General features: G+C 39.7%; 1 protein-coding gene across 15 annotated transcripts in view; it reads left to right on the forward strand.

Annotated features, from left to right (window-relative positions):
- Positions 1-3,624: 3,624 nt before the first annotated feature.
- Positions 3,625-26,836, forward strand: part of RAD18 (RAD18 E3 ubiquitin protein ligase) — a 111,923-nt gene continuing 88,711 nt past the window's right edge. For 12 of the 15 annotated variants that reach the window (XM_086366591.1, XM_086366593.1, XM_086366595.1 and 9 more), the window contains exons 1-5: positions 3,625-3,740; positions 6,968-7,049; positions 14,467-14,528; positions 15,734-15,804; positions 23,843-24,180. In XM_086366591.1, coding sequence (XP_086222717.1) covers positions 3,690-3,740; positions 6,968-7,049; positions 14,467-14,528; positions 15,734-15,804; positions 23,843-24,180 — 604 coding nt within the window. In that variant the 5' untranslated portion in view covers positions 3,625-3,689. The remainder of the gene's footprint in view (positions 3,741-6,967; positions 7,050-14,466; positions 14,529-15,733; positions 15,805-23,842; positions 24,181-26,836) is intronic. The other 3 variants (XM_086366601.1, XM_086366604.1, XM_086366605.1) reach the window with 1 other exon arrangement.

A 26,836-nucleotide genomic window follows, 5' to 3' on the forward strand; every position in this document is an offset into this window, starting at 1 on the left:
CTGGCAGCCCTGTCCTGGATCCTCACAATAGGAGAGTCTACTGAGCACTGACTTGAGTTTTTTGTACACAACATTTTGTTTTTACTTCTGAATAAGGAAGTACAATCTCTTTATTGATCTAACAGAAGGAGAATGTCTGTGGAACCAGCAGTTTGTTATAGGAGATTGACTCCTACGGGTGGATAAATATTATGGGGGGAGGGAAGACAGATGCTTTTTTTTTCTGAGCTCAAAGTGGCTTTCAGAACCTGCTTGTGCCCTCATGTGGACTTTCCTTCCCTGGGCTCAGAGGTGGGCTTGAGCTGGTGCTGTTGAAGAGGGTGGGAAGGGAACTGCTCAGCCAGGGAGGAGATTTATGGGAATGTGGGCTTATTCCGGTGATTCACTCAGTCATTCAGTCTCACCAAGCAGCTGGTGGCAGGAACTCAGAGATGAATGGCATTAGGTGCCGCCCTGGAGGCTCTTCAGAGGCGCGCGGTGGATTTGGACCCCAGGGTTCAACAAGTGATGCCTGCTTTTAAATCTGTCTTGATAGTTAAATGAAGAGTCTGACTCTTTTCGACCCCATGGACTGTAGCCCGCCAGGCTCCTCTGTCCAGGGGATTCTCCAGGCAAGAATACTGGAGTGGGTAGCCATTCCCTTCTCCAGGGGATCTTCCCCACCCAGGGATTGAAGCTGGGCCTCCGGGATGGCAGGCACTTTCTTTACCATCTGAGCCACCAGGGAAGCCCAGTTGAATGGGAAACGTGCATTTCTTTCTCTGTCTTCTCTCTCCCCTTCCTTCCCCATTCCTTTCTCTTTTCTCATCTCCTCTCTATCCTTTTCTCACCTGCTCAGCACTTTGCTACCTTAAACTGTGTAACCAACTAGTCCCTGCTGCTGCTGCTGCTAAGTCGCTTCAGTTGTGTCTGACTCTGTGTGACCCCATAGACAGCAGCCCACCAGGCTCCCTCGTCCCTGGGATTCTCCAGGCAAGAACACTGGAGTGGGTTGCCATTTCCTTCTCCAATGCATGTAAGTGAAAAGTGAAAGTGAAGTCGCTCAGCTGTGTCCGACTCTTCGAGACCCCATGGACTGCAGCCTACCAGGCTCCTCTGTCCATGGGATTTTCCAGACAAGAGTACCGGAGTGGGGTGCCATTGCCTTCTCCACCAACTAGTCCCATAAAGGAACAATTACTGGTGCACTCAGACTTGGGATCTGCTCTTGGTCTCATTTTCTTTATCTTCCCAAGCCTACCCTCTCTCCCTGCATCTAGAACTAGGCAGTGCATCCAAAGAAGCCTGGATCCAATGTATCCAGTGCATCCTCGAGTTCATTTACATTCCCTTTTCTGATTGGCTGACACAAACCCACTGCACCCCCTAACCTGCCACTCTCCACCTTCCTTTTGGAGCCCCACTAGGTCCAGCATCCTGGGTTTCTTAGATCTCTGCCCTGAGGCCTTGTCTGCTCAGTTATTCCTCCATAAAGTGTCAATGGGTGATCCCTTCTGCTTTAGTACTAAAAGATCTAGATTCAAGGCTGGACTTTGCCGCTGATGAGCTGTGTGATCTTGAATGAGTCCTTTTGTCTCTCTGAGGCTCAGTTCCTATATCTATAAAAGGGGAATAATTCTCATGATGAGGGCCTTATGAGAATATTCTGTACTGGTTAATATAGACTCTTAAGCTAGACTGGCCAAGTTAAGTCCTTCCTCTTCCACTTCCAAGTGCTGCTGCTAAGTTGCTTCAGTCGTGTCCGACTCTGTGCGACTCCATAGACGGCAGCCCATCAGGCTCCTCCATCCCTGGGATTCTCCAGGCAAGAACACTGGAGTGGGTTGCCATTTCTTTCTCCAGTGCATGAAAGTGAAAAGTGAAAGCGAAGTCGCTCAGTCGTGTCCGACTCTTAGCGACACCATGGACTGCAGCCCACCAGGCTCCTTTGTCCATGGGGTTTGCCAGGCAAGAGTACTGGAGTGGGGTGCCATTGCCTTCTCCACCACTTACTAGCAGAATTCCCTAAGTCAGTTAATCTGTGTATTTCCCTTTCCTCATTTGATTGGAGTGAGTCTGAAATAAGTCAATATGTGTAAAAACATCTAGGACAGTGCTTTGTATACAAGGGCCCCATAAGTGTCAGCTATTATTATAAAGGATATTAAAGTCCTCTGTCCAAATGCTGTTAATATCATTACTGCCCAGTGAGTCTTTGGGCATAGACTGGGAAAAATCAAGTACATCTCTGGCTCAATTAAGTACAAACTCTGGTCAGAGTTTCTTATGAAGAGGGTCCAGAGTAGTGAAGCCTTAACCTGTCTGAGCCTCAGTGTCTTTGTCTTTAAAATGCCAATGGCAGCCTCACTTCTGCCTACTTCAGAGGGAAGCTGTGACTGGCCAATGGTAAACACTTCAAAAAATGATTGCAGGAATGGATGCATGGACCACATGTGGTGGCAGTGGAAAGCCACTGGGGTCTTCCTGAGCAATATAATATAACTATGCTGACTTGCTGCCCATGAGACCTCATGTGAGACGCACACATCAGGCAGCCTATCTATGAGTGCTGAGTTGAGCAGACAGTCTGGGTGATGTGCTGGTCGGTGCTTCATGTTTGGATAACAAGCACTCATACTCACTTGGTGAGAGTATAAATGTATTGGTTCAGCCTTTTTGGAAAGTCATACGGTGCTCGCTATTGTGGTGTCAAAAGAGCACACAAATTGACTCAGTAGTTCCATTTACAGGAAATTATCCACAGATATTCTGGTTCAGGTATGCTAAGATTTATATAGATAATGTGTTCATTGCAACTGTTTGTAAAAATGAAAAACTGGCAACAACCTAAATGGTTGTCAGATGGGCATACGTAAATAAATTGTCTACATCTGCATTACGGACTACATAGCTAGTAAAAGGAATGAGGTATATCTACATGTATTAACATGGAGAAGTCTCAGGATGTCTGTAAGTAAACAGAAAAATTCAAGTTGACAGAGGTGTGCATTTAATAATATTTGTGGGGAAAATCCTGTATCTGCGTTTCTGCACAGGAAATATTTGGAAGGCTATGCTCCAAAGTTAAGATGTTAAATTAGGTTAACCATCCTACGAGAGAAAAGAACTCCTATTTTAAGTCCAGAGGCTCTTTTGTAGCCTGGTCAAAGACATTGTGTAACTCAAAGAAACTCTATTCACTTTTTCTGAGCCGAAGCTTTCTCCTGCGTAAACTAATACTGATAATACTTACCTCGCAATGTTGTGATGGAGTGAGATGGAGAAATGGATGTGAAAACCCCGGCTCTGAGCAGGAACAGATCTTTACGGCAATCAGAGAGGGCGACCGAAAGGAGGAGGCATGAGCCTAGACTTGGAAAGGTTTGGCAAGGCCTGGATGAGGTTTGATTCTAGGCTGTCTTTTTCTAAAATTCAACAGACATTCATTTAGTAAGGTGCACTACAAAACCCGCCTGCGGGCTTTTTAACCACACAGGTGCGCACACAGCCGTTGTGGGAGGGTGGCGCTTGAGCAATAAGATCTTTGGCTGCTCTCCGCCCACGTACTGCAACTCCCAGCATGCTCTGCAAACGCGTCAGGCGCGTCGCGGACTGATGACGTAGCTCGGTAGCGCGGGGAATTTCGAGTGGCTGAGGAGAGCGGGAGACCAGCGGGTAGCGGACCCCCCTCAGTTTCTTTAGAGGAGACCATGGACTCCCTGGCCGAGCCCCGGTGGCCTCCGGCCCTGGCAGTCATGAAGGTGAGTGCCTTGGGGAGGTCGGGGCCGTCTGGGCGACCGCGAGAGGCCAGTCCCACCTTGAGGAGGAGAAAAAACCGGGCGCCAGCGGCCAGCTGGGCCAGGATACTCGGCTCTGCCCCGCTGCTTGCCCTCGCGTGACGCTGGGCCTGTTTCCTCCTCTGGCAAGTGCCGGGAACAGGCCTCGGTCACTGATGGTGAGCCGAGATTGGCCGTCGTATTGAACGAGATACTCTGCGGTTCAGTCACAACAACAACAATGATCCTGAGAGAAACATTACTCCAAACTGTGGAAATGACAGTGACACCTAATCTTTTCTCAGGGCTCACGGCGTGTCAAGTATTATGTAAACTCTCCCAGTACTTTAGTGGAGAATCTCCCACAGTGACACCCGACAGAGTTTGGGTGGATCTTGCTTCAAAAAACATTTATTTAATCACCTAGCAAAGCAGGTGGCCTCCTTTACATTTCCTTTCATTTCTTTTAATTACGCTCAAGAAGCCTAGTGCTAATTTACGTTCAGTCCTCCCTAACTGTGTTCTAACTCTTAACTCTTATACATCTCTTTCTCTCTCAAACACATCTGGATTCTCGCTTAGATTCGCTTAGACCAGCCTTTCATTTTATTGAAGTCTTTTACTATTAAATAACATTGATTTTTGCTCCATGGACAATAGTGGTGAGGCCTGGATTCCTACAGTGTTTGATCGAGAGCGAATACACTGTGCTGTACTAGCTAAAAATCAGTTGCCTGGTTTTTCATCTTATTCTGTGATTATTTCAGTGTGTGACTGAGCAGGATCACGTTCTCCTTCTGTTGCTCCGTTTTAACTAGGAATTATGGTATCTGCCCCACTCACTCATAAGATGAGTTTGAGGATAAAGTGAAAGGACTTGAAAGAGGTGAATATCTGCTGTCATCAGTGTCATCTGAAGTGCCTGGTGACTTGAGATCACCCCATAGTGAAAAGCTGACATCGTGGAAGGATTTTGGAAAGCTGTGGTTCTGCGTTTGTGGTGGCCTTGGCACCAATGTACAGTGGAGAAAAGCATATATTGAGTTCCAGTGGTTGTGTGTTTAACTAGTCTCTGCCTCCTATATAACTGTGTGACCTTGATTCAGTTACTTAACTTCGCTGAGCCTGAATTTCTTCAACTATAAACTGGAGACAGAAATAGTTCATATAATTGGTTAAATGAGTTGATGTATGTGGGTGGGGATCCTGTTTGGTTTATTCCCGGTGCCTAACACAATGCCTGGCACGTCGTGGACGCTCAAAAATTATTTGCTTATTGATTGAAGGTTTTTTTGTTGTTTAGTCGCTAATTCGTATGTGACTCTTTTGTGACCCCATGAGCTATAGCCAGTCAGGCTCCTCTGTCCATGGGATTTCCCAGGCAAGAATACTGGAGTGGGTTGTTATTCCAGGGACAAAGAATTAGCTGTTTCCTGAAGTAGCTCTATTTGGAGTTCTTTCTTATAATGAATAGAAATCAAACCCCAAATCCATAATTTCTAACTGAGGATCCATGGAAAAACTTTGGTGTTTGGAATTATTGATATATTGTTTTCTGTATGTATTTTTTTTAAAGAAGAGAATTCATAATTTTCATTTATTTTTCAAAGGGATCCGTGATCCAGAAAACTTAAGAACCATTGCTCGAATGATTCAGTCTTCTCATCTAGTCTGTACTTCCCGCTTCTACTTTCTCTAAGTTGAGGAAATCTTAGGGCATCCACTGAACTGGACGTTTGTACAGGAATGTTATAGCTCATCGGATGTGGTGTCACCTTCCACGGATCTTGCTCAGCACATCTGGCAGAACCACTCCTCTAGGAGAGGATGGCAATAGTGAAGGAAGCAAATAGACCAGGTGCCAGGTCTTTGGCTTCTGGTTCTGCGTCTGCTCTTAACTGATTTTCAGCACAGTCCTCTAGCTTTTTGCATCTAGATTACCACCCAAAATAATTGTAGATTTGGGCATTTGAATGTTTATTTCTCTGAGTTTATTGTTCCAGGAATTTGTTTTTGACAGATTATAGATGTTTGTTTGTAGATAGTAGAACAAATTAAAATTTAGGGTAGGATAAAGGAGAAAATGAAAGTTATGTAGCATCCTACTATCCAGAGAGAACCGCTGTTTAATGTTTTCTCTTATCGTCCTTCAGTTCTTCTCACGTCTGCTTATACACACACATACTCACAATGTGTATATGTATTTAAAATTTGGAATCACCATGGAGTCAACTTCTTGGATTTGACTCCATTTGTAATCTCTATAGGCTTCATCTGTAAAATTGGCATACGGATGCTATAGACCTCCTAAGACTATTAAACTACATAGTTCTGTTGTTATGTATTATTATTGTATATTTGTTCTCAAATTAATCTTTTTGTCTGTACTTTTAAATTTGGGCTTTCCAGGTGGTAAAGAATCCACCTGCCAAGCAGGAGAAGTGGGTTCGATCCTTGGGTCTGGAAGATCCCTTGGAGAAGGAAATGGCAACCCACTCCAGTATTCTTGTCTGGGAAATCCCATGGACAGAGGAGCCTGGCGGGCTACAGTTCATGGGATCACAAAGAATTGGACATGAATTAGCAACTAACAACAACTTTTAAATTTAGGTCAGACACTCACATGTTTCAAAAAGTATGTGAAACAACGACTTGCCTGGTTGTGGAGCAGGTAAGACTCCACCGTGTGGTACCATGCAGAAAGCACTGGGCTGACAGGCAGCAGGGAAACCGGAAGTTTAGTCCTGATTGACTGATGTGCACCGTGCAGTAGCCTGCTCTGGATGCACGTGGACGCATTTGTGAAGCAAGGGTTTTAATTGGATACTTTCTGATGTTTGTCTGTGGTATTCCCTGATTTTGGGACCTTTCACCCAGCAGTGACTGTAGGCCGGGGAGTGGGGTCTGAAGAGGAGAAGGCTTGGAATAGAAGCTGGAAACACATGGCAAGTGGAATAAGAATAGAGTAGGCCTCTTTTTTGTAAAGGGCTGGCAATATGGAGTGGGAATCTGAATAAGTCATATGGAGGAGGTTTTTCTCTACCTTGCAGTTTACGTGGACTTAACTTTTAAATTTATATATATGACACAGAAGTATTATTAACTTGTTTTTTTAGGGGATGGAGAAAGAATTCTGTGGCAGATGTTCCAAATGGCAGATGTTCCAATCTTGGTGGCTTTCTGATAGGTATATATGTATTTTTGTATTTCAGAAAGTAGATGATTTGCTGCGGTGTGGAATTTGCTTTGAATATTTCAACATTGCAATGATGATTCCTCAGTGTTCACATAACTGTAAGTATGTATTGTTTCTCTGAGTTAGAAAAATGTGATTTTTACATAAAGTAGTGTTAATTTGACACCAAAGATAAGTACACATATTTATTATTTAAGTACACTTTTAACCTCTCTGTCTTGAAGTTTTTGGAAGGTCTTTCCACTATCTCCGTCTTGGATACTTTTATGCCTTTTATAACATTTATGGGAATGAAGATTTTGATCACTATATATGGTTATTTGTCCAGCACTTTTTAGATTTTAAATTTCATAATTTTTGTTTTTGACAGAGTAAGAGATAGGTGGTTCAACCAACTAGTCCTTGGTGTATAATTTTAAAGTTTAAAAACCCTGGTGGATGAGTTTTCCCACTGAAGAGTATTACAGACAGTTTTATCACTTAACTTGCTTTGTGATGGTGGAAAGACTCAGGTATTGAAATGTGTCTGTACTTCTCTTTGTGAGTCTAGTATGTATGCATCTTTTATACTGCAGTTTGATGTATTTAGTACACAGGGGTGCACCTGTCCTGTTCAGTATCTGGGTGTCCAGTTTATGGCTTATCTAGGCAATGGCACCCTACTCCAGTACTCTTGCCTGGAAAATGCCATGAACGGAGGAGCCTGGTAGGCTGCAGTCCATAGAGTCGCTAGAGTCCAACATGACTGAGCGACTGCACTTTCACTTTTCACTTACATGCATTGGAGAAGGAAATGGCAACCCACTCCAGTGTTCTTGCCTGGAGAATCCCAGGGACGGGGAAGCCTGGTGGGCTGCCGTCTATGGGGTCACACAGAGTCGGATACAACTGAAGCGACTTAGCAGTAGCAGCAGCAGGCTTATGATCTTTCTTATTCTCTATCTTTGAGTTGGTTTGTGTTGGAAAGTTAAAAAAAATTTAGGCTTAAAAATGGCTTTAATGGGTAGTAGTAGCAGCAGCAGCAGCAGTAGCTTTGGTGGAAAAGTTTCCATAAAGAAGACATATGGTAGCAACATGAGCATGAGAGATAAGCTAAGCTTGACTAGCTCTTCACTTAAACTAGGTGGGTGAGTTTGCAAATGCCCGTCATTTCTTCGAATGTGAAACTCCAGAGAGTAGTTTCTGCCTTAGGAGATGGTTGGGAGAGTCAGATGTAGCGAGTCCAAGGTTTGGCACATTATAGGGCCTTAATAAGTCTTAGTTTCCTTCTAGGGTGGATTCATATTAGGAACCAACATAAGTTTTGGGGATTGTTTCTAAATCTGTATTAAAATCTTCTTGATTCAGGTATAATTTACATGTAATGAAAGGCATCTATTTCAAGTGTGCAGTAAAGTGTACAAGTGAGTTTCAACAAATGTTTATACCATATAACAATTATGGTTAAGCTTGAACATTTCTGTCACTAGATAGAGTTCTTTCCATGTCAGTCAATATGGCCCCAGGGAATTTACATGTGGGTCTGTTTCTGGGTTCTCCTCTGTTCTATTGTTCTTTATGTCTATATCCTTGTGCCAGAATTACACTGTCTTAATTATTGTAGCCTTTTTAGTAAGTCTTCAAGTCAGGTATTGTTGCTACTCCAACTTTGTTTTTCTTTATCAACATTGTTTTGGTTCTTTTAGGATCTTTGCATTTTGTATGCATTTTCATATAAATTTTAGAATCAGATTGTCAGTTTCTTTCCCAAAAAAGCCTGCTGGGATGTTTACTGTGAAGTTAAGTTGCTCAGTTGTGTCCGACCTTTTGTGACCCTGTGGACTGTAGCCTACCAGGCTCCTCTGTCCATGGGACTTTTCAAGCAAGAGTACTGGAGTGGGTTGCCATTTCCTGATTGCACTAAATCTAGAGATCCATTTGAGGATAATTAATATGCAATTTATGGGGTCATAGAGTCGGACACGACTGAGCGACTGAACTGAACTGAACATCTTAATGGTGTTGTCTTCAGTATATCATCTTTTGCTTCTTCTTATATCTGTGGTACTGCACAGCCTCTGGAACTGCAGCAAACTGCTCAGCTGTCTTTTGTTCCTGGTGGCCCCCAGGCATCCATCAGCACTCTGAGTCAGGCAAAGTAGAAGCAGTCCCTCAGGCAGTCTCTGGAGAAGCTGAGATACTGGTCGCATCTTTCTCTCTTCTCTTTGATTCCGAAGGAGAAGCCACTGAGCTGTATGAGCCTCCATCTGTACTGTGGGTCCTCTGGAGCAGCGGCCCTGCTCTTTTCTCTTCTCCTTAGTCTCTTTCATATTCTACCTTCTGGAGTAAGTCTGTTCAGTGCTATGGGTTGGGTGAGATAGAAACAAGTCTCTTAGGCAGCCTGCTGTAAAGTGGGAATGTTGGATGCATGTTCTTCCCTAAAGAGAAGCTGAGAGCTGGGAATTCTTCCTTTTTACTCCCAGGGGAGGAGTAATGGTGAATGATTGAGTCCTCATCCAAACCTTTGTTCTCAGTGACTCTGACCTGGTTCTTTTTCTTATCAGTGCTTTGATTCAGGCATGGTGGAAACCAGTTCCTGGGGCAGCCCTATGAGAAGTCTGAACATTTCATCTGTGATTCAGTCTTCTCTCTCTCTCTCTCCCCTTCCCCTGGGAAAAGCTGGGAGTTGTGAGTCTCCCTCTGATTATATGGTGCTGAGCCAAGGATAGGAACTCTGGCAAGTGAGGGCCACATATTTCCTACCAGCTTTGATGTGGCTGATTTTGTGCTTGTCTTGGGGTATGTGAGCATCTGAACTGGTATCCATATTTCTCACAAAGGGAGTTGGTTTCTGTCTTGTTGATTTGTGTTACCATGGGGAAAACAGTGGCTGGCTTCCTGTTCTGCCGTCTTTCTGACATCATCCACTCGCTCTGGCTAATCTACTCTCATACTAAGGTATGATGCTCTGGGGTATCTACTCAACGCTCAAGTGTTTAATGAGGTTTCTGCAAACCAGCTGCTAGAAATTTTATGAACTCTTGGCCCTTTGTTACCACTCCAGTTATGGTTCTTTCCCTGGAAGTTGATCTTTATCTGGCCTCATGGATCCCTGTATATGTGCAGATTTAAGTTCAGACATAGAATTGAGTAGATATGTAGGCATGTTTCTGGAGGTCTTTACATATATGTAGCTTCTTTCTTTTTGGTACTCTGCTGTGTGAATTATAGCTGCGTGGATTGCCCTGAACTCTGATCTTTGTTTTCTCAGCTAGCAAGACTGATGGGCCTTTGGCTTTCCTTCCTGTGCTATGGTCAAGAAATTGCCTATGGGCAGGTATCTTGGGCTGTGGTAGAACTTCTCTCATTTCTATAGTTGTCCAAAGTCTGAAAGTAGAGAGTTTTTTTCATATTTTCCCCCAGTATTTTAGTTGTTTGGTAGAAGGAGAGTGACTTTGAATGTTGGTTACTTTCTTTTGGACAGACATGGAAGTCTACTCTGTAGATTTTAATTATGTCATTTTAGGGAAGAAAGATGACTTTTTAAAGGAATTGCGTGAGCCCTACTTAGCTGAAAAACTGGTCTTTACTTCCATTCTCTTTTTTTCTTGTTTCTTTGTCACATACAGTTATCACTGATGTCATTCTTTATCTAAGAAGTCGGTGGAGAGTATTTCCAATAATGATAATTTATTTTATGAGTGGTTATTTTTCATACTCTACCTGTCATGATTCAGTAAGCTTTTCTACTAATCACCCATTGTCACAGGTTCCCTCAAGACTAAAAGTTGCTCTGGGTCTATAATTGTGTTAATGACACAAAAGCCCCCAGAGCTTAGTAGAAGCCAAACTTAGCTGTCATGTTCTGCTGTCATCCTGGATTGACTGGAATTAGTGACTCAGAATCCTAGCCACTTTGCTGATGCTTAAACATGTCAGGATTTGTCTTTTTAAATTCTTTTATGCTGTTTTCCTATGTGTAGCCTTTTCAGTATGGGTAACAAACACTACATTTGCATATCTGCTGCTATTAAGGTTTGAGTGAGGTGCAGTGGCAGAATGTGGGGCAATTAAATTGATCCAAATTCATGTTGTTAAAGAATACTTTTACGGGGAGAGGGCCTGGGTTTACTCCAATCCATAAAACACCATTAAATGAGAAATGTTCTCACTAATAGATTGATCTGCTCAAGTGCCAGTTTGCTTTGCACTTGCTCAGTTTTTCTGACTTGATAGTGGGAGATGCTCAAATGTTTACTGCTAGATGAAATCATTGGGTTTAGGTACTATTAAATTACCACTATTTTAGAGATGAACCAGCAGTCATTTTTCTTTTCCTTTTGTGAATTTTGACTCACTAAATTAATTGAGGCTTATATTGGAATAAAAAGCAATTTAATTTTACTAAAAAAAAAATGAAATGTGAAGTGTTCCATTTATTGACGTTTGCTCAATTAAGAGGTAATGTAATATTCTTTCAGACAAATAATCAGTGTTATTCTTCTTTTTCATTCTTATGAGGCAGCATTGTGAAATAAGACGGGGAAGAAGAGAGATAGTTACATATACGGAAAGGACATGCAATTATGCAGAACCACACTTACAGACGGAGAAGGCAATGGCACCCCACTCCAGTACTCTTGCCTGGAAAATCCCATGGATGGAGGAACCTAGTAGGCTGCAGTCCATGGGGTTGCTGAGGGTTGGACATGACTGAGCGACTTCACTTTCACTTTTCACTTTCATGCATTGGAGAAGGAAATGGTAACCCACTCCAGTGTTCTTGCCTGGAGAATCCCAGGGACGGCGGAGCCTGGTGGGCTGCCGTCTATGGGGTCGCACAGAGTCGGACACGACTGAAGTGACTTAGCAGTAGCAGCACACTTACAGAAATGCTGGAGTGCTGGTTGTTAGTTGAAAGAATGTTATTCTCTTATCAGCTCACTGGTCAACTTAACACTGGAATTGGAGGCAGAGGCCAGCCAGCTTTCCTCAGCTTTGAAAGGATCTCCTATTCCTTTCAAACTTGGAACTGGATTTTCTCTTTTTTTTTTTGACTTTATTTATTTATTTTTTTAGATCTGTTCTTGTTACTTTATTTATTTATTTTTTAACTTTACAATATTGTATTGGTTTTGCCATATATCAACATGAATCTGCCACAGGTATACACGTGTTCCACATCCTGAACCCTCCTCCCTCCCCGTACCATCCCCCTGGGTCGTCCCAGTGCACCAACCCCAAGCATCCAGCATCGTGCATCGAACCTGGACTGGCAACTCCATGGATTTTCTCTTTTTTAATTGGACACTTCAAAATTATTTTTGAGATGGTTTATTTTCTCATAAAATCCTTAAGATCACATGCCAAAGGGTTTGGTTTAAGTTTTAGAAACTTGATTTTTATTGTCAGGATGCTACGCTCTTCTGATACATAAAAGCCAGCAGACGGCTGTATCCTGCTGGAGATGAGAAATACCTCCTTCCCTGGGCTTGCTTGTTTCTGTGAAGCTACCCTTTATTTCATTGTTTTACTCTTCCCTCCCCCACCCTATACACATGACTCACAGTTGAGCTTTGTGGGTGGAAAAACAAACTACACAGGTGATTTAAATAAAGCCACCTAGGAATACATGGTTCGAAGGCCTTCAGCTGCTCTACTTTGAAATATGGTTGCTCACTGGAGAATAAATTATGCTGGTCTGCAGTTCACCAGCACATATTTGATAGTAGACTTGGAAGTTGAAAGTAAGCCAAGGGCTTCATCTACTTTGGACTAGTGTCTGGTCTCCATATTTCAGAAGAAAACACATATCAGATTATGCAGAAGAGGAAGATGTGGCCTCATTTTACATACCCTAGTACGTGTGGAGGTACTGATTAGATACTTATTGGTACTATATAGGTATATAAAATAAGTATGTGTTATAAGCAGGTTATAATATTTTAAATAATTAGTTAGAAGTATGTTAAAAGCATGGACTCCGGTACTTGCCTTTGCCACCTATTAACTCCATGATCTTGGGCAAGTTGGCTAAGCTCTATGCTGTGTTTTCCTTCTCATAAAATGGGTTTCAGAGCTGCTGTAATGATTGAAAGTGTTAATACATTTACCATGCTTATAACTGAGCACGCAGTAAGTGCACAATGTTATGTTAATGAAATTGCTAATATTTGTCTCTTTTCTTTTGACTTACCATAAAGTTTCTTATGGTTCAACCTAGTAACAAAAACATATTAATTTTTAAAAAATAATTGTTATTCAATCAGAATCACGTATTATGGATGTGATTTATTGGTCACAATTCATTGATTCAGTATGACTGGGGATAGAGCCTATTAGACCACTTCACTAAGGGGTCTGTGTGTGTGTGTGTGTGTGTGTGTTAGTCCCTCAGTCATGTCTGACTTTTTGCAACTCCATGGACTGTAGCCCTCCAGGCTCCTCTGTCCATGGGATTTTCGAGGCAAGAATACTGGAGTGGGTTGCCATTCCCTTCTCCAGGGGATCTTCCTGACCCAGGGATTAAACTTGGGTGTCCCGCATTGCAGGCAGATTCTTTACTGCCTGAGCCACTATGGATCCCCTTCACTAAAGTGAATTTGTGCTATTAGCACATTAGCTACTAGTACAGTACCATTCAATTTGCCAGGTTTTGGGAGATAATTTTACACTGCCTTGGGTGTGAAGAATTGAGTTCATGCCAGTTTCTACTTAAATTGTTAAAACTTAGTACATTGTCCTTAATACACTGAATTGTATGTAATTGCCTCACTGCTTTCCTTGAGGTCAAAAACCTTTCCTTATAACAGTGCTTGCTACAAAAGTGTTTGTTAAATGCAGGATGAAGGACCTTATTTACAGAGTTAGAATGTAGAAATCCCTAATTTGATAATCTGGTATATATTATTTCTTAACATATGTATAGATCTTGTTTCAAAATTTATATTTTAGAATGCTAGGCAGTGGAGATATCTGACCTGTTTATACAAAACTATCCTAGTTCTTACCTTATGTTTCCTTCATTTTACAAATGGAAGATACAGAGAGAGATACATGTTGCTTATAGAGTTGTGATGTGCTAGGGACTCAGGATTACTATTATTTGATATGTATTGCTTTCCCAAGAATGCTACTAAGTCATATTTGCAACTGTGTGTAGTTAGAGTCCCTGTACTAGAATTTTAAGATTATAATGATAGACCTTAGATGGTGGAAATATTCTAGGGCTTAAATCAACTTGTTAGAAGTTGAAAGTGAAAGTGAAGTCGCTCAGTGGTGTCTGACTCTTTGCAGTCCCGTGGACTGTAGCCCACCAGACTCCTCCATCCGTGGAATGTTCTAGGGAAGGTTACTGGAGTGGGTTGCCATTCCCTTCTCCAGGTGATCTTCCTGACCCAGGGATCAAACCCGGGTCTCCCGCATTGCAAGTAGATGCTTTACCGTCTGAGCCACCATGTAAATACTTTAGAAGTTAGGTTCCAATATTATTATACAGCTTAACTAATTGATTATGTTGCATTTGTGTTTTTGCAGACTGTTCTCTTTGTATAAGAAAATTTCTGTCCTATAAAACACAATGTCCAACTTGTTGTGTGGTGAGTTTTTTCCTTTTCTTTTTTTCCTTTAAAGCTAACTGATTGGTGCAGATATTGCTGCTTTATGTATACACATAAGCCATGGGAAGATGCATGATTATTGAATTAAGCTATATCAAAAACATTTTCAGAAAAGACTTCTAAAATACATGTATGGAGAACTGGGCTTTGTTCAACTGTTTATTAAGATTTCTGATAACCTAAATGTTTTTTAGGAAGAAAAAGCTAATTTAAGATCAGGATATAGCACACTTTAAATTTATGAACTATGTTTTTTATGGCTCCTCATTTTTTAAAAATTTCTCAACTTGGGTAGAAAATCTGATGGAAGGATCATTTATTTGCAAAGGATTGATATTGTAGTATTTGTGCAGCAGGCAGAGATTTAGTTTAACTGGCCCCTTACCTCTTGCCCAAATCAGACCTTCAGGGAAAACACCAGAAAATTTGTTAAAGTTTTCGAAACATTTCATGTAGTTGAAATAGGTGTAGGTGAAAAGTTGTAGGTAAAAAGGTAAAGGAAATGGAGGTAGGAGTAAAGAAAGAAAAAGAAGTAGAATCTGGTGGAAAGGACATTGGGGCTAGTTAAAGGGTTTCGGTTCTAGTTTGGTAGGTCGTTGGTGTCAGGATGTCATTGAATTCACTCTGCTTTCAAGGCTAATCTCATTACAACAACTAGGGATGTTGCTGTCCTCAAGGTGGTATCATCACCGAGATTAACTGTATGCAAAATATTCATGCTATTCATTATTCATGCTAAATAACTACGGGTTTATTGTTTACCTCTTGCATTCCTGAACACCATTCTTGTTTTTAAAGTCTCTGAGCACCTCAGTCTCCTCCTGCATTACTGCTTAAAAGAGCATCTCTGTTCTTTGAAGGAGAAATTTTGAGGGAAACAGTGCTGCCATTTTGAAGAAGGATTCTTGCTCATATTAGGTTTTATTTTAGGCAGTACAGAGTGCATATGTTTTTATCAGATGCTTCGGAGAGTTTTGAATCAGACTTCCAGTCAGCAGATAGTGATTCACTGTTTTAAAATTCCGTATTAGTATGAGATAAATGAACTTTATTTTGAGGCTTTCCTGGAAGACTTAGTGGGATGAGGAGTCTCAGGAGGATGGGGCACACATTTTCAAAAATGAGATTATGACAAGTTAAGTATTGTTGCTGACCTTTTTCCATCTGTTGTTTTTCTTTTCTAGACAGTCACAGAGCCTGATCTGAAAAATAACCGTGTTTTAGATGAACTGGTAAAAAACTTGAATTTTGCACGGTATGATTTAATTTTGTGACTAATCCCTAACTGCTTTTGCCTTTGATATGTGTTCCTCCCTTTGCTCTTTGAACTTTTGAGAATTAGGGAATGCAGTGTTGCATATTTAGGGGTAAAAGAAAGGATGCGACCATAGTCGTTAATCACATGTGAACAATCTGATCATAATAAGAGTCTCTTCCTTTACTTAACAGAAAGTCTCCTGTATGAAAAACAAGTTAGAATGTAAATTTGGGCACTTACTTTTGAGTAGTTCAGAAATGCTTCAGCTTCATCTTTTGTTTTTTGTGCCCAGCATTAGAATCAGCTAGGTTCCCAAGGAGCCCTGGTTCCTTTCATTGGGGAATGGTATTTAGAAATCAGGATCTGGAGCTGGGTATGCTCATTATTACTGGGGTGCCATTGCTTCTAAACCCTCTCAGTGGACAGAGCTGGGTGGCATATGCATGGGTATGTGTACACACATAAATGTATTACAGTTTCTGTGTCTGTTATATGTTAATCCACTAATCCTTACTGTGATTTGCTCAGCATGTATAAAATGATGTGTAACGTGAAATATGTCATTGCTGGTGCTCTATGATGTGTAGCTTTACTTCTTAACTGTCAAATGCATGATGGTGTTTAGTGAGTGGTCACCCAGAGGAATTTTAAAAGGCATGGTTTATCAGATGATATGTTGACTTACTTTTAATCATTCAAGCCAAGCAAGAAATTTTAGTAGAACTGTACTGTGTTTAGTTAATGGCTAGGTGGCTACATACTTAAGTTCAATGACTTCCAAGCTTGTTGGAATATTCTTAGAGGTACATTACATTGCTCCCAGAACTGTAAAGAAATTTCTTTCAATAGAATTGCAAGTTTATTCATTGGTTTGCATCCTAAAGATGATTAGATTTACTCCTTTGAACTTGCCTAATGTGGCATTCTAGAAATTGACTAGCTGGTTATTTCCTTAAGCAAAGTCATGAGAAGATGGTATACTTTCCTAGATTAAGATACTCTGAGATTCTCTGATGCTCATAATTAAAGTGATAGCTTTTCTCCTTTTTATCTATTTATTTTGAGCTGTGCTGGGTCTTCGTTGCTGCACAGGCTTTCTCTAGTTGTGGTGAGCGGGGACTACTCTAGTTGCAGTGTGTGGACTTCTCATTGTGATGGCCTCTCTTGTTGTGGAGCACTGGCTTCTTGGGTGCACAGTCTTCAGTAGTTGTGGCAGGTGAGCTTAATAGTTGCAGTTCCGGGACTCCAGGGCACAGGCTATTTAATAGTTGTGGTGCGTGGGCTTAGTTGCTCCACAGCATGTGGGATCTTCCTGGACCAAGGATTGAACTCATGTCTCCTGCATTGGCAGTCAGATTCTTTACCACTGAGCCATCCAGGAAGTCCTGCTTTTCTTATTTCAAAGTCCTTCATCAGTTAGATTTTGAAGTCAATGAGAAAAGATGGAGCTGTATATTTAGAAACGAACTGATTGGGGATTAAAAAAGAAAAGGAATTGATGGACTGTTTGCTTTTTCCTCATATGGTAAAATTGTATCTCATGGGTTCTTTTTTTCCTCAGCTGGTATTGAAAGCTTAACAACCTCCCTGCTAGGAAACAGGGAGTGTTACAAAGAACAGCCTCTGTTTGTTGAAGAGAAGTTATCGGGTTCATAGATCCTTTGGTAACTTAAAGGGAAGCCTTGGAATGATTGCAGTCTCTTCTCTCCTCCCTGAAGAAACAGGGTATTTAAGTATTCTTTATAGTGGATTTGGTGAGGTAGGAAGCATTCTCTGTAGATTTGGGATGGATTTTATCATTTGCTTCTCCATTTGCCTTCTTGGAATTGCCTCATGGTGAACATTTCTTGGACATTTGTCATATCTAAAGTGCTTAATTTGCAAAATTAGTAGGGATACAATTCAAGCTATTCAGTTTCATTACTTGTTTGAAATCTTGATTAAGATCAGTGAGGGAGGAAGTTTAATTTTATGAATAAAATGTAAGATATTTATAGTTTGTTAATTTTATTTCTTCCTCTCTTTCCCATCTATCATTGCCATTTTATGATATTATAATTTTTAAAAATTTAATCTTCTAAACCAAATACCAAAAGAGTATTAGAAATAATTCCAAAGGTTTTTGGGAACAGGGCTGACATGCAGATCTTATATTTTCTTCTTTTACCTTTTATTTTCAAGGAACAAGTTTGTTCCCCCCAGTGATTCTGTTTTATTTAAAATAACACTCTTAAGAAATTGTTTTATTTATATACAACATTTAGAATATATTTATTAGATTTTTAAATACAGATTTAGAATGTATTTATTTGGAAATTTATTTAGAATGTTGTTGTCTAAGTGGAACTTTATTCTTGACCTAAGTAAGAAAATGTTGTTTTTGTATTTTTGCATAGCAGCCAGTCTGCATGTGTATTATAATTTTTACAGCTTCAGCATGTAGAGCATCATTTATTGCTTTGGTTTGTCCACTGTTGAGGTATGAATTTTTCTCCAGGTGCTTATTTCAAGTTTAAAAATTTAAACAAAGAGGATGTACAATATAATTTCACCTTTCCTTATAGTATAGTTTAAAGCAGACTGAGTTTGGATTCGGGCAGAACTAGGTTTCCATCTTGGCCCTACTTGATTTTTTTTTTTAATTGTATTTTATTTTTAACTGGAGGATAATTACAATATTGTGATGGTTGCTGCCATACATCAGCACAGACTTCAGACCCTACTAGTTTTGATATGAGTGTGATCAAGATATTAATCCTTTTTAGCTTCTTTTCCACATCTGAAAGATGGGAATAATATTCTGGACACTTTGAGAAATTGCTGTAAGGATTAGAAATGAAGAGATATATTAAAAGATACCCAGCATAGTACTGTATCTGAAACACAGGAACCTAAGAAACTGTTCCTATCATTACTGTCCTATATGTTTTATGTATTTATATTGTGTTGCTCTGATAGATGTATGTGCACACCCTGTGGAGCTGATGAGAACTCGTGCTTGGTGGGCCTCTGCCTGTTTAACCAAATGGTCCCAGGTTGCATGTCCTGGATTATAACAAGTATTTACAGGGACTTGGACTAGTTACCAAAGTCCATGGATTTGATTGCATGGGTTTTATGACTGCCCATGTTTACCCAGAGACCTGTTTTCACTTTTGATTCTTAGCCACATTTTGGAAAGGTGAAGTTATTGTATAGTTAACTAACAGGCAAGATTTTCCTGTATTTTATTGAGTCACAATTATTTTGAAAGTCCACAATTCATCCACTTTGAATGTTAGTGATGAATGCTGTGAGGTGTTGTAATGCCAACTCAATTTAATATATAGGAATAATGGAAATTGAAGGAAAGATTAGCAATTCAACTTTAAATATCAGTTTTGGAATTAATATTTTCACACAGCTCATTTTTAAGTTATGTAAATTGCCATAAACAGTCTCATGGTTTTATAAATACCAATTATACGTTCATGGCTTCCAGATTTATGGCTGGAAGCCATGAATGGCTTCTCAGCTAGATCTCTTTCCAAGATATCAGCCTCGTGTATCCAACTGCTTATCTCACTTACCTCTGCTTGGACCTCTTAAAACCAAAACTAAACTCTGGTTCCCTCTGCTGCCCCCACAAACCCCACTCCCAATCTGCTGCTCCACAGTCTTCCTTTTCTTAGTAAATGGCAGCTCCCTCCTTTAATTTGCTTAGGCCAAAAAGTCATTCTTGACCCCTCTCTTTCACACTCACTCTGTTGTTTCATCAGTAAATCCCATTGGCTCTATCTTTGCTGTCGCTGCAGAATCTGACAACTTTCCCTCACTGTGCCAACATTATCCTCTCCCAGCCAGCGTCAGCCTCAGTACGGTGATAACTTCTTAGTGGCCTTCTTAACTCTTCTTTTGTCCTCTTTCAGTTCTTTTAGGGACAGAAACCTAAGTGATCCTTGAAAATAAAAAGTAGGTCATACTGCATGTTGTTCAGAGGTAGTTTCCTGTCTCATTGAAGTAAAAACTGTTTGTCTCTGTGGGAGTCCTCCCGGCCCTACAGGGCAGGCTCCCAGACTTATTCACCTGCTTGTCTCCGCTTGGGTCATTCTGCTCCAGTCACAGTGACCTCTCCCTGCTTCTCAAACATGGTGATCACACTCTGATCTTAGAGACTTTGTACTTAAAAAGTGAAACAGTGTTTCCCTAGATGTTCACATCCTCGAATTCTCCACTTTCTCTGGACTCTGTTTTTCATAGGCATCTTCTCAGTGAGATCTTCTGTGACCATCCTGTAAAGAGTATCATCCCCTCCTCATTGTCGGCTTCCTTTTTTTTCTCCCCCTATAGTACTTTTTACCTATGTTAAGAGTGTCTATTCTCTGTTCCTTTACTATAGTGTAAGATTCATAAGGATATAGAAACTGTTTTGTTCTCTCTGATTTCCACTGCTGAAATTAGCAGGAACATGGAAAAGTTAATGAATTTTGACTTTAGCATGAAGCATAACATTATTATTGCCATGGTGCCACTCTCTGCCACGTTCTTTTTTTGGCATGTGTTGAAATAAGAGAGCAAATTGGAAGAGTAAGATGAATCTGGATTGTGAATAAAAACAAAAAGGAGTTCTCTCTAGGATAGACACTTTGCTGAAATGTGTACCCTTGTAGTAGCTTGGAAGTGATTTATAAGTGACCGTTTTATCCAGCAGTTGAATAAGTGTGCCTTTTACTTAGTTATAATGAGATGAAAGCTTTTCTGAGAATCTTCTTTGAACCAAACCCAGATCCTAGAAGAGAAAGACTTGTAACGATTGCAGTTCTTTATTTTTACTTTATTTCTGTTTCCTCACAAAGATGTATTTTCTTTGTAGGAATGTTTTTAATTATATCTGAATCTCTTTAATATATACTACTACTCTTCAAGTTTCTGTTTGTTTCTTTGTTGGCTTTGATGAGTAGTCTTTTTCAAGGAATTTGTCTATTTCATCTAAAATTATAAGTTTATTGGTATGAAGTATCTATAATATCCTCTTATTATCTTTGAATTTCTGTGGGGGTTTTAGATATCTCCTTTTAATTCTTTGCTTTTGTGTTTTGTATTTTCACTCATTTTTCTTGCTTGTTCTTGCTAGGGCTTTCCTAATTTTGTTCATTTTTTCACAGAACCAGCTTTTGGCTTTACCAATTTTCTTTTGTATGTTTACTTTTTCACTAGTATCTGTTATTACTATCTTCTTTGGGTGTAATTTGCTGTTAATTTCCTAACCTTTTATATTGGAAATTTAGGACATTGATTTTCAGTTTTTCTATTAACTTATAAATTGTTCACTAATGACTGTTTTGGTGAACCCCAAAGCTGTGGTTCAATTCAGAATATTTTCTGATCTTCATTGTTGTTTGACTTAAGGAATTATTTAGAAGTGTGGTGCTTCATTTCTTAACATTTGGAGATTTTCTAGTTATTTTTTCATTATTGAGTTTCATGTGAATTCACAGTGGTCACAGAAGATACACTAAATTATTTCATTCCTTGTAAATTTCTTGAGATTTACTTTATGGCCCAGAACATGGTCTATGCTATTGAATGTGCCCTGTATACTTGAGAATATTGTATATTCTCCATTGGTGAGATATGATGTTTTTAATTTGTTAATTGTATCAATTTGGTTAATTGGATTGGTTCAGATCTTCTGTATTTTTACTGATTCTTGTCTGTTTTGTTGGAGTGGTGTGTTTAAATGCATACGCACTTTTATTTAAGCCAACAATTATTGTGAACTGGCTATATCTCTTTTTAGTTCTGTCAATTTTTGCTTTATACATTTGAAGCTATGCTATGAAATGAATAAAGTTTATGAGTTTATGGCTTCTGATTAAATTGATCATTTTGTCAAGGTGAGAGGCACCTCTTTCTCAATGCTTTTGCCTTAATATCTATTTTGTCTGTTGTTAGTGTTGTCACATTGACTTTCTTTTGATTTGTATTTATTTACATAGTACATCTTTTCTCATCCTTTTTCCCCTAATCTTTCTGCATCTTTTTAAAATGGTTTCTTTTAAATAGTATATAGTTGTATTTTATTTTATTTTTTAATCTAGTCTGACAGGTTTTGTCTTTCAGTTGGAGTATGTATGTATCATTGTATTTAATTGGTTACAGTAATATTTTTGCATTATTTAATTCCTCTTTTTTGCTGTTTTGAGTTATTTTACTTCCATGTATGTTATAAATTCCCTAAGACATTGCTAGTGTATTTTAAAAGTCAATACTGTTGTGTTTAGCCACATATTTTCTTTTTCTGGAGCTGTTGATTCTTGTTGACACTTTATATGCTTCTATCTATAATCATTTTCTCTGTGCTCAGGAACAGTTCTTGCAGTATTTCTTGTCCGCTGATGAGGAGTTCTTATAGCTTTTGTTTGCTTGAGAATGTATTTTGCTTTCATTCTAGAAGAATATTTTCAATAGGAATAGGATTCAGTTTGATTTTTTACCTACTTTTAAGATGTCATTCTGTTATCTTTTTTCTTCTCTAGTCTTTGTTGACAAGTCAATGATATTTCTTACTGTTATTTCCTTAGAGCCATTGTTCTTAACTGGGAATGATTTTGCTTTCTTTTTACCTCTTTCTCCAGGAAACATTTGGTAATGTCTGGACATGTTTTGGTTGTCCTAGTCTGAAGTTAGGGGGGTTATGCTATTGATATATCTATAAGGCACAGAACAGTCTCTACAGCAAAAAATTATTTGACTCAGTATTGGTAATGCCAAGGTTGAGGAACTGTGCCTTAGAGGTAGTATATCTTATTTTTCTGTGGTTGTTTAAAAGATTTTCTCTGTATTTTTTTCAGTAGTTTGGTTATGTTTGCCTAGATTTCATTTTCTTTGTTTATCCTTTTGGGATGGATTTTAATTCCCTCTTAGAGTATACATTATTTTATTCATTTGTCTATTTTTTCTTTTTTCTTTAACATATTGGTCAGAGTTCTTTTGAAATTCTTCTAATGCTACTCAGATCACTTCTGGATCTGCTTCTAATGACTATTTTGTCTCTTGGTTAGTGGATAATGTCTTCTTTGCATGCCTAGTAATTTTTAAATATGTGTTGAATATTATGAATGAAATGTTATAGAGGCTGTGAATTGTCTTCCTTTGAAAGATGTTGAATTTTGTTCTGACAGGCAGTTAAATTTCTAGCTCTTCACTTATTCCGTCAAGGCCTGGTTTAATTTCTGTTAGATTTGCTCTGTTTCACTTTTGTTTCTATTTCTAGAGGAGGATCCTTCTTCTTAAGGTACAGCCTTTGTGGGGTTTCAGCTGAATGTCTAGAATCTTTACCAGAGTCTCCCAAGTTTGGCTGGGCTCAGATTCCAACAGTTTCCCTGTACTGACCTTGAGAATCTCAGCTTCATGACATCTGCTTCCTGTCAGGTCTTCTGTGACTTCGTCTTATGCTTCTGCAGCCCTGGAGATGATCAGTAATTAAGGAGCATTTCTCAGCAGATTTTTAGGGTATTTTGTGGCTACTCCCTGCTCAGCACCCTGTGCCTCCAGTCCTAGCATCCTTTGTCCAGAACTCTAATCTCTATTCCCTCTACCCAGAGAGATCAGTGGTCCCTGTTTTGACTTTAATACCCAACTCCCAGAGCATGCTTCCATGGGAAATTCTTGTGGAAATGATGGATCACCTCAAGTTTCTCTTCTGTCTCAGGGATAGTAGCCTTGTGTTGATTATAGATCATGCTTATAAATGGTTTTGTATGTTTTGTTGAAATTTTAAAGTTACTTGTGATTGGAGAGTAAGTCTCATACAAGCTATTCTCCATGGCCAGAATCTCAGGTCCCTTTGTTATCTTTTATAGACAGATTAACTGCTTTTAAAGTCAGGTTTATTGCTTTGTATTTTATTCTAGAAGAAACACTGGTTGCCATTATGCAGTAAGTTCTGTATTTCACAGAAACAAATGTTAATTGAGAAAACAGCTTATGTCGGTTAAGTTGTGTATATGTAAGCTGACATCTTTATTATCTGTTGTGTTTTCTCTGCTTCAAGGAATCATCTGTTGCAGTTTGCCTTAGAGTCACCACCCATCTCTGCTGCTTCCTCCTCTTCAAAGAATCTGGCTACCAAAACAGACACCGCTGTAGCCTTCAGACATTCATTAAAACAAGGAAGCAAGTTAATGGAGAATTTCTTGATCAGAGAAAGTGGTGGTTCTGCGTCAGAGTTGTTGATAAAAGAGAATGAAAGCAAATTAAGCCCTCAGAAAAAGTTGAGCTCTCCTGCGAAGACCAGAGGGACTCCTTCCGCAGTAAAGTCAGCTCCAGGTTCCTCAGAGGACAGTGTTCTTGAGACACCCTCTACATCAGCCTTGAAACAAGTTACTAAAGGTAGGAAATTATTTTCACATGTTTTATTTTCTTAGTGGAAACCTTCCTATCCCACATGTTATAATAAATAAGCAGGATTTTTGCGGGGAAATGATGGGAAAGGGCAGACCTCGTAACAGCCTCGCACATGGATGGAGGCAGTGCTTCCAGATACGTTTTCTTTCTCATAGAATAGGAATTCAGGCTGATGGCAGGAAAAACTAAGCATTTTTAGTTAGTTTATGCTTCACATATGGCTTTGTGTTTTTCAGCTTTTCTTCCCCCTCTCATCCTTCATATCAGCTCCAGTTTAATATTGAAGAGCTCTTTTTATCTTATTATATCATCACTTGAATATTTCCAAGCTGTTTTGACTGGCATTTATAGCCTTGGACAGTTTGACTGCTACCCTGCCTGCCCATCCTTGTTTCTCATCTCTCCCTCTCAAAAATCCTTCTGCTCTAGCCAAGCTGATCTCCCCTTTATTCCTTGAAAACGCTCAGGGATTAAAAACCTATAGCCTGTCACCTGTTTTTATAAACAAGGCCTCACTGGAACACAACCATGCCCATTTGTTTACCTGTTGTCTTCAGCTGTTTTCATGCTAATGACTTAGTTTGTTGATTGGGTCAGAGACCACCTGGCCCCCAAAAGCCTGAATCTTTGTTCCCTGAGCCTTGACTGAAAATGTCTGCCAACCCCATTCCACCTTTCCAGACTCTGTGTAGGTCTAACCATTCTTCAGTTATGTTATATAGTATCGGTCTTTCACATCACTAAAGTGTGGCAGCACTTGTTTTCTGGACAGTTTGCTTAACTTTTTGATGACTAGGTCAACTTGTTTAACCTCTTGTTTCCATATCTTACTGGCAGTGAAGTTCAGAATACCTTTTAGGCAGAAACTCTGTCTTAGACGTCTTTGGTATACCCATACCACACATAGTGCAGGGCTGTTAGTGGTTACTAAACTTAGGTTGAAATTAATTCGTTAGTACTTGAGTGTTTACATTTCATATAGATACGTGAATTTTTCACTTGTATTTCCTAGCATATTTTATCTTTGGTCAGTTTTTGATCAATTGACAGTTTTTATTGTAGTGTTTTTAAGTGGATATCATTTTTCCCTGAGCAGAACTTGAATTCTTAGAGTGAACCCATAGCATATAAAGTAGATAAAGTTTGCTTTGCTCCATTAAAGTGGAGATGGAGGGCCTCACCTCCCCTACATCCCTGCCTGTTATCCATGGTGGCCTCTAGGCCCTGAGGCACCTCCAAAGGTCCCTGGAGCCCTATCAGTTTCAGAATGATTGTGTTTCTGCTTTTTAATGCTACACTTATATAGGCATACCTTGGAGAAATTGTGGGTTTGGTTCTGCAATGGGACCAATACCACAAGAAAGTGAGTCAGTTGAACTTTCTTGTTTCCCAGTGTGTATAAATATTATATTTATGCTATACTGTAGTCTGTTACGTATGCAGTAGCGTTATATCTAAAAAAAATGTATACACCTTAATTTAAAAATACTTTATTGCTTAAAAATGCTGACAGTCTCACTCTTCACCAAAGAAGGCAAGAGTAGGAGAAAAGACAGTTTCTTCAGCAAGTGGTGTTGGGATAGCTGGACAGCCACATGTAAATCAGTGAAATTAGAACACACCCTCACACTGTACACAAGAGTAATTTCAAAATGTTTTGAGGACTTAAATATGAAACACGACACCATAAAACTCCTAGAAGAGAAAGTAGGTAAAATGTACTAGTTTTCCTAAGTCAGTCTCTCAGGGCAGTAGAAATAAAAGCAAAGATAAACAAATGGGACCTAATCAAATTTATAAGCTTTTGCACAGCAAAGGAAATCATAAACAAAGCAAATAGACAACCTGTGGACTAGGGGAAAATATTTCCAGGTGATGCAACCAATAAGAGCTTAATTTCCAACATATACAAACTGCTCATAAAACTCAATAACAAAAAACAAACAACTGGATCAATAAATGGGCAGAAGAGCTAAATAGAAATTTCCCTGAAGAAGACATACAGATGGCCAGTAGGCACATGAAAAGATGTTCAAAATGGCTTATTGCTCAGTTCAGTTCAGTCACTCAGTCATGTCTGACTCTTTGGGACCCCATGGACTGCAGCACGCCAGGCTTCCCTGTCCATCACCAACTCCTGGAGCTTGCTCAAATTCATGTCCATTGAGTTGGTGATGCCATCCAACCATCTCATCCTCTGTCATCCCCTTCTCCTGCCTTCAATTTTTCCCAGCATCAGGGTCTTTTCAAATGAGTTAGTTCTTCTCATCAGGTGGCCAAAGTGTTGGAGTTTCAGCTTCAGCATCCGTCCTTCCGATGAATATTCAAGGTTGATTTCCTTTAGGATGGACTGGTTGGATCTCCTTGCAGTCCAAGGGACTCTCAAGAGTCTTCTCCAACACCACAGTTCAAAAGCATCAATTCTTTGGCACTCAGCTTTCTTTATAGTCCAACTCTCACATCCATACATGACCACTGGAAAAACCATAGCTTTGACTCTACAGACCTTTGTTGACAAAGTAATGTCTCTGCTTTTTAATATGCTGTCTAGGTTGATCATAACTTTTCTTCCAAGGAGCAAGCATCTTTTAATTTCATGGCTGCAGTTATCGTCTGCAGTGATTTTGGAGCCCCAAAAATA

Source organism: Bos grunniens, chromosome 22, assembly GCF_055505025.1.
Source record: "Bos grunniens cultivar Pamir isolate PY7600 chromosome 22, Bosgru_T2T1.0, whole genome shotgun sequence".
Taxonomy (NCBI): domain Eukaryota; kingdom Metazoa; phylum Chordata; class Mammalia; order Artiodactyla; family Bovidae; genus Bos; species Bos grunniens.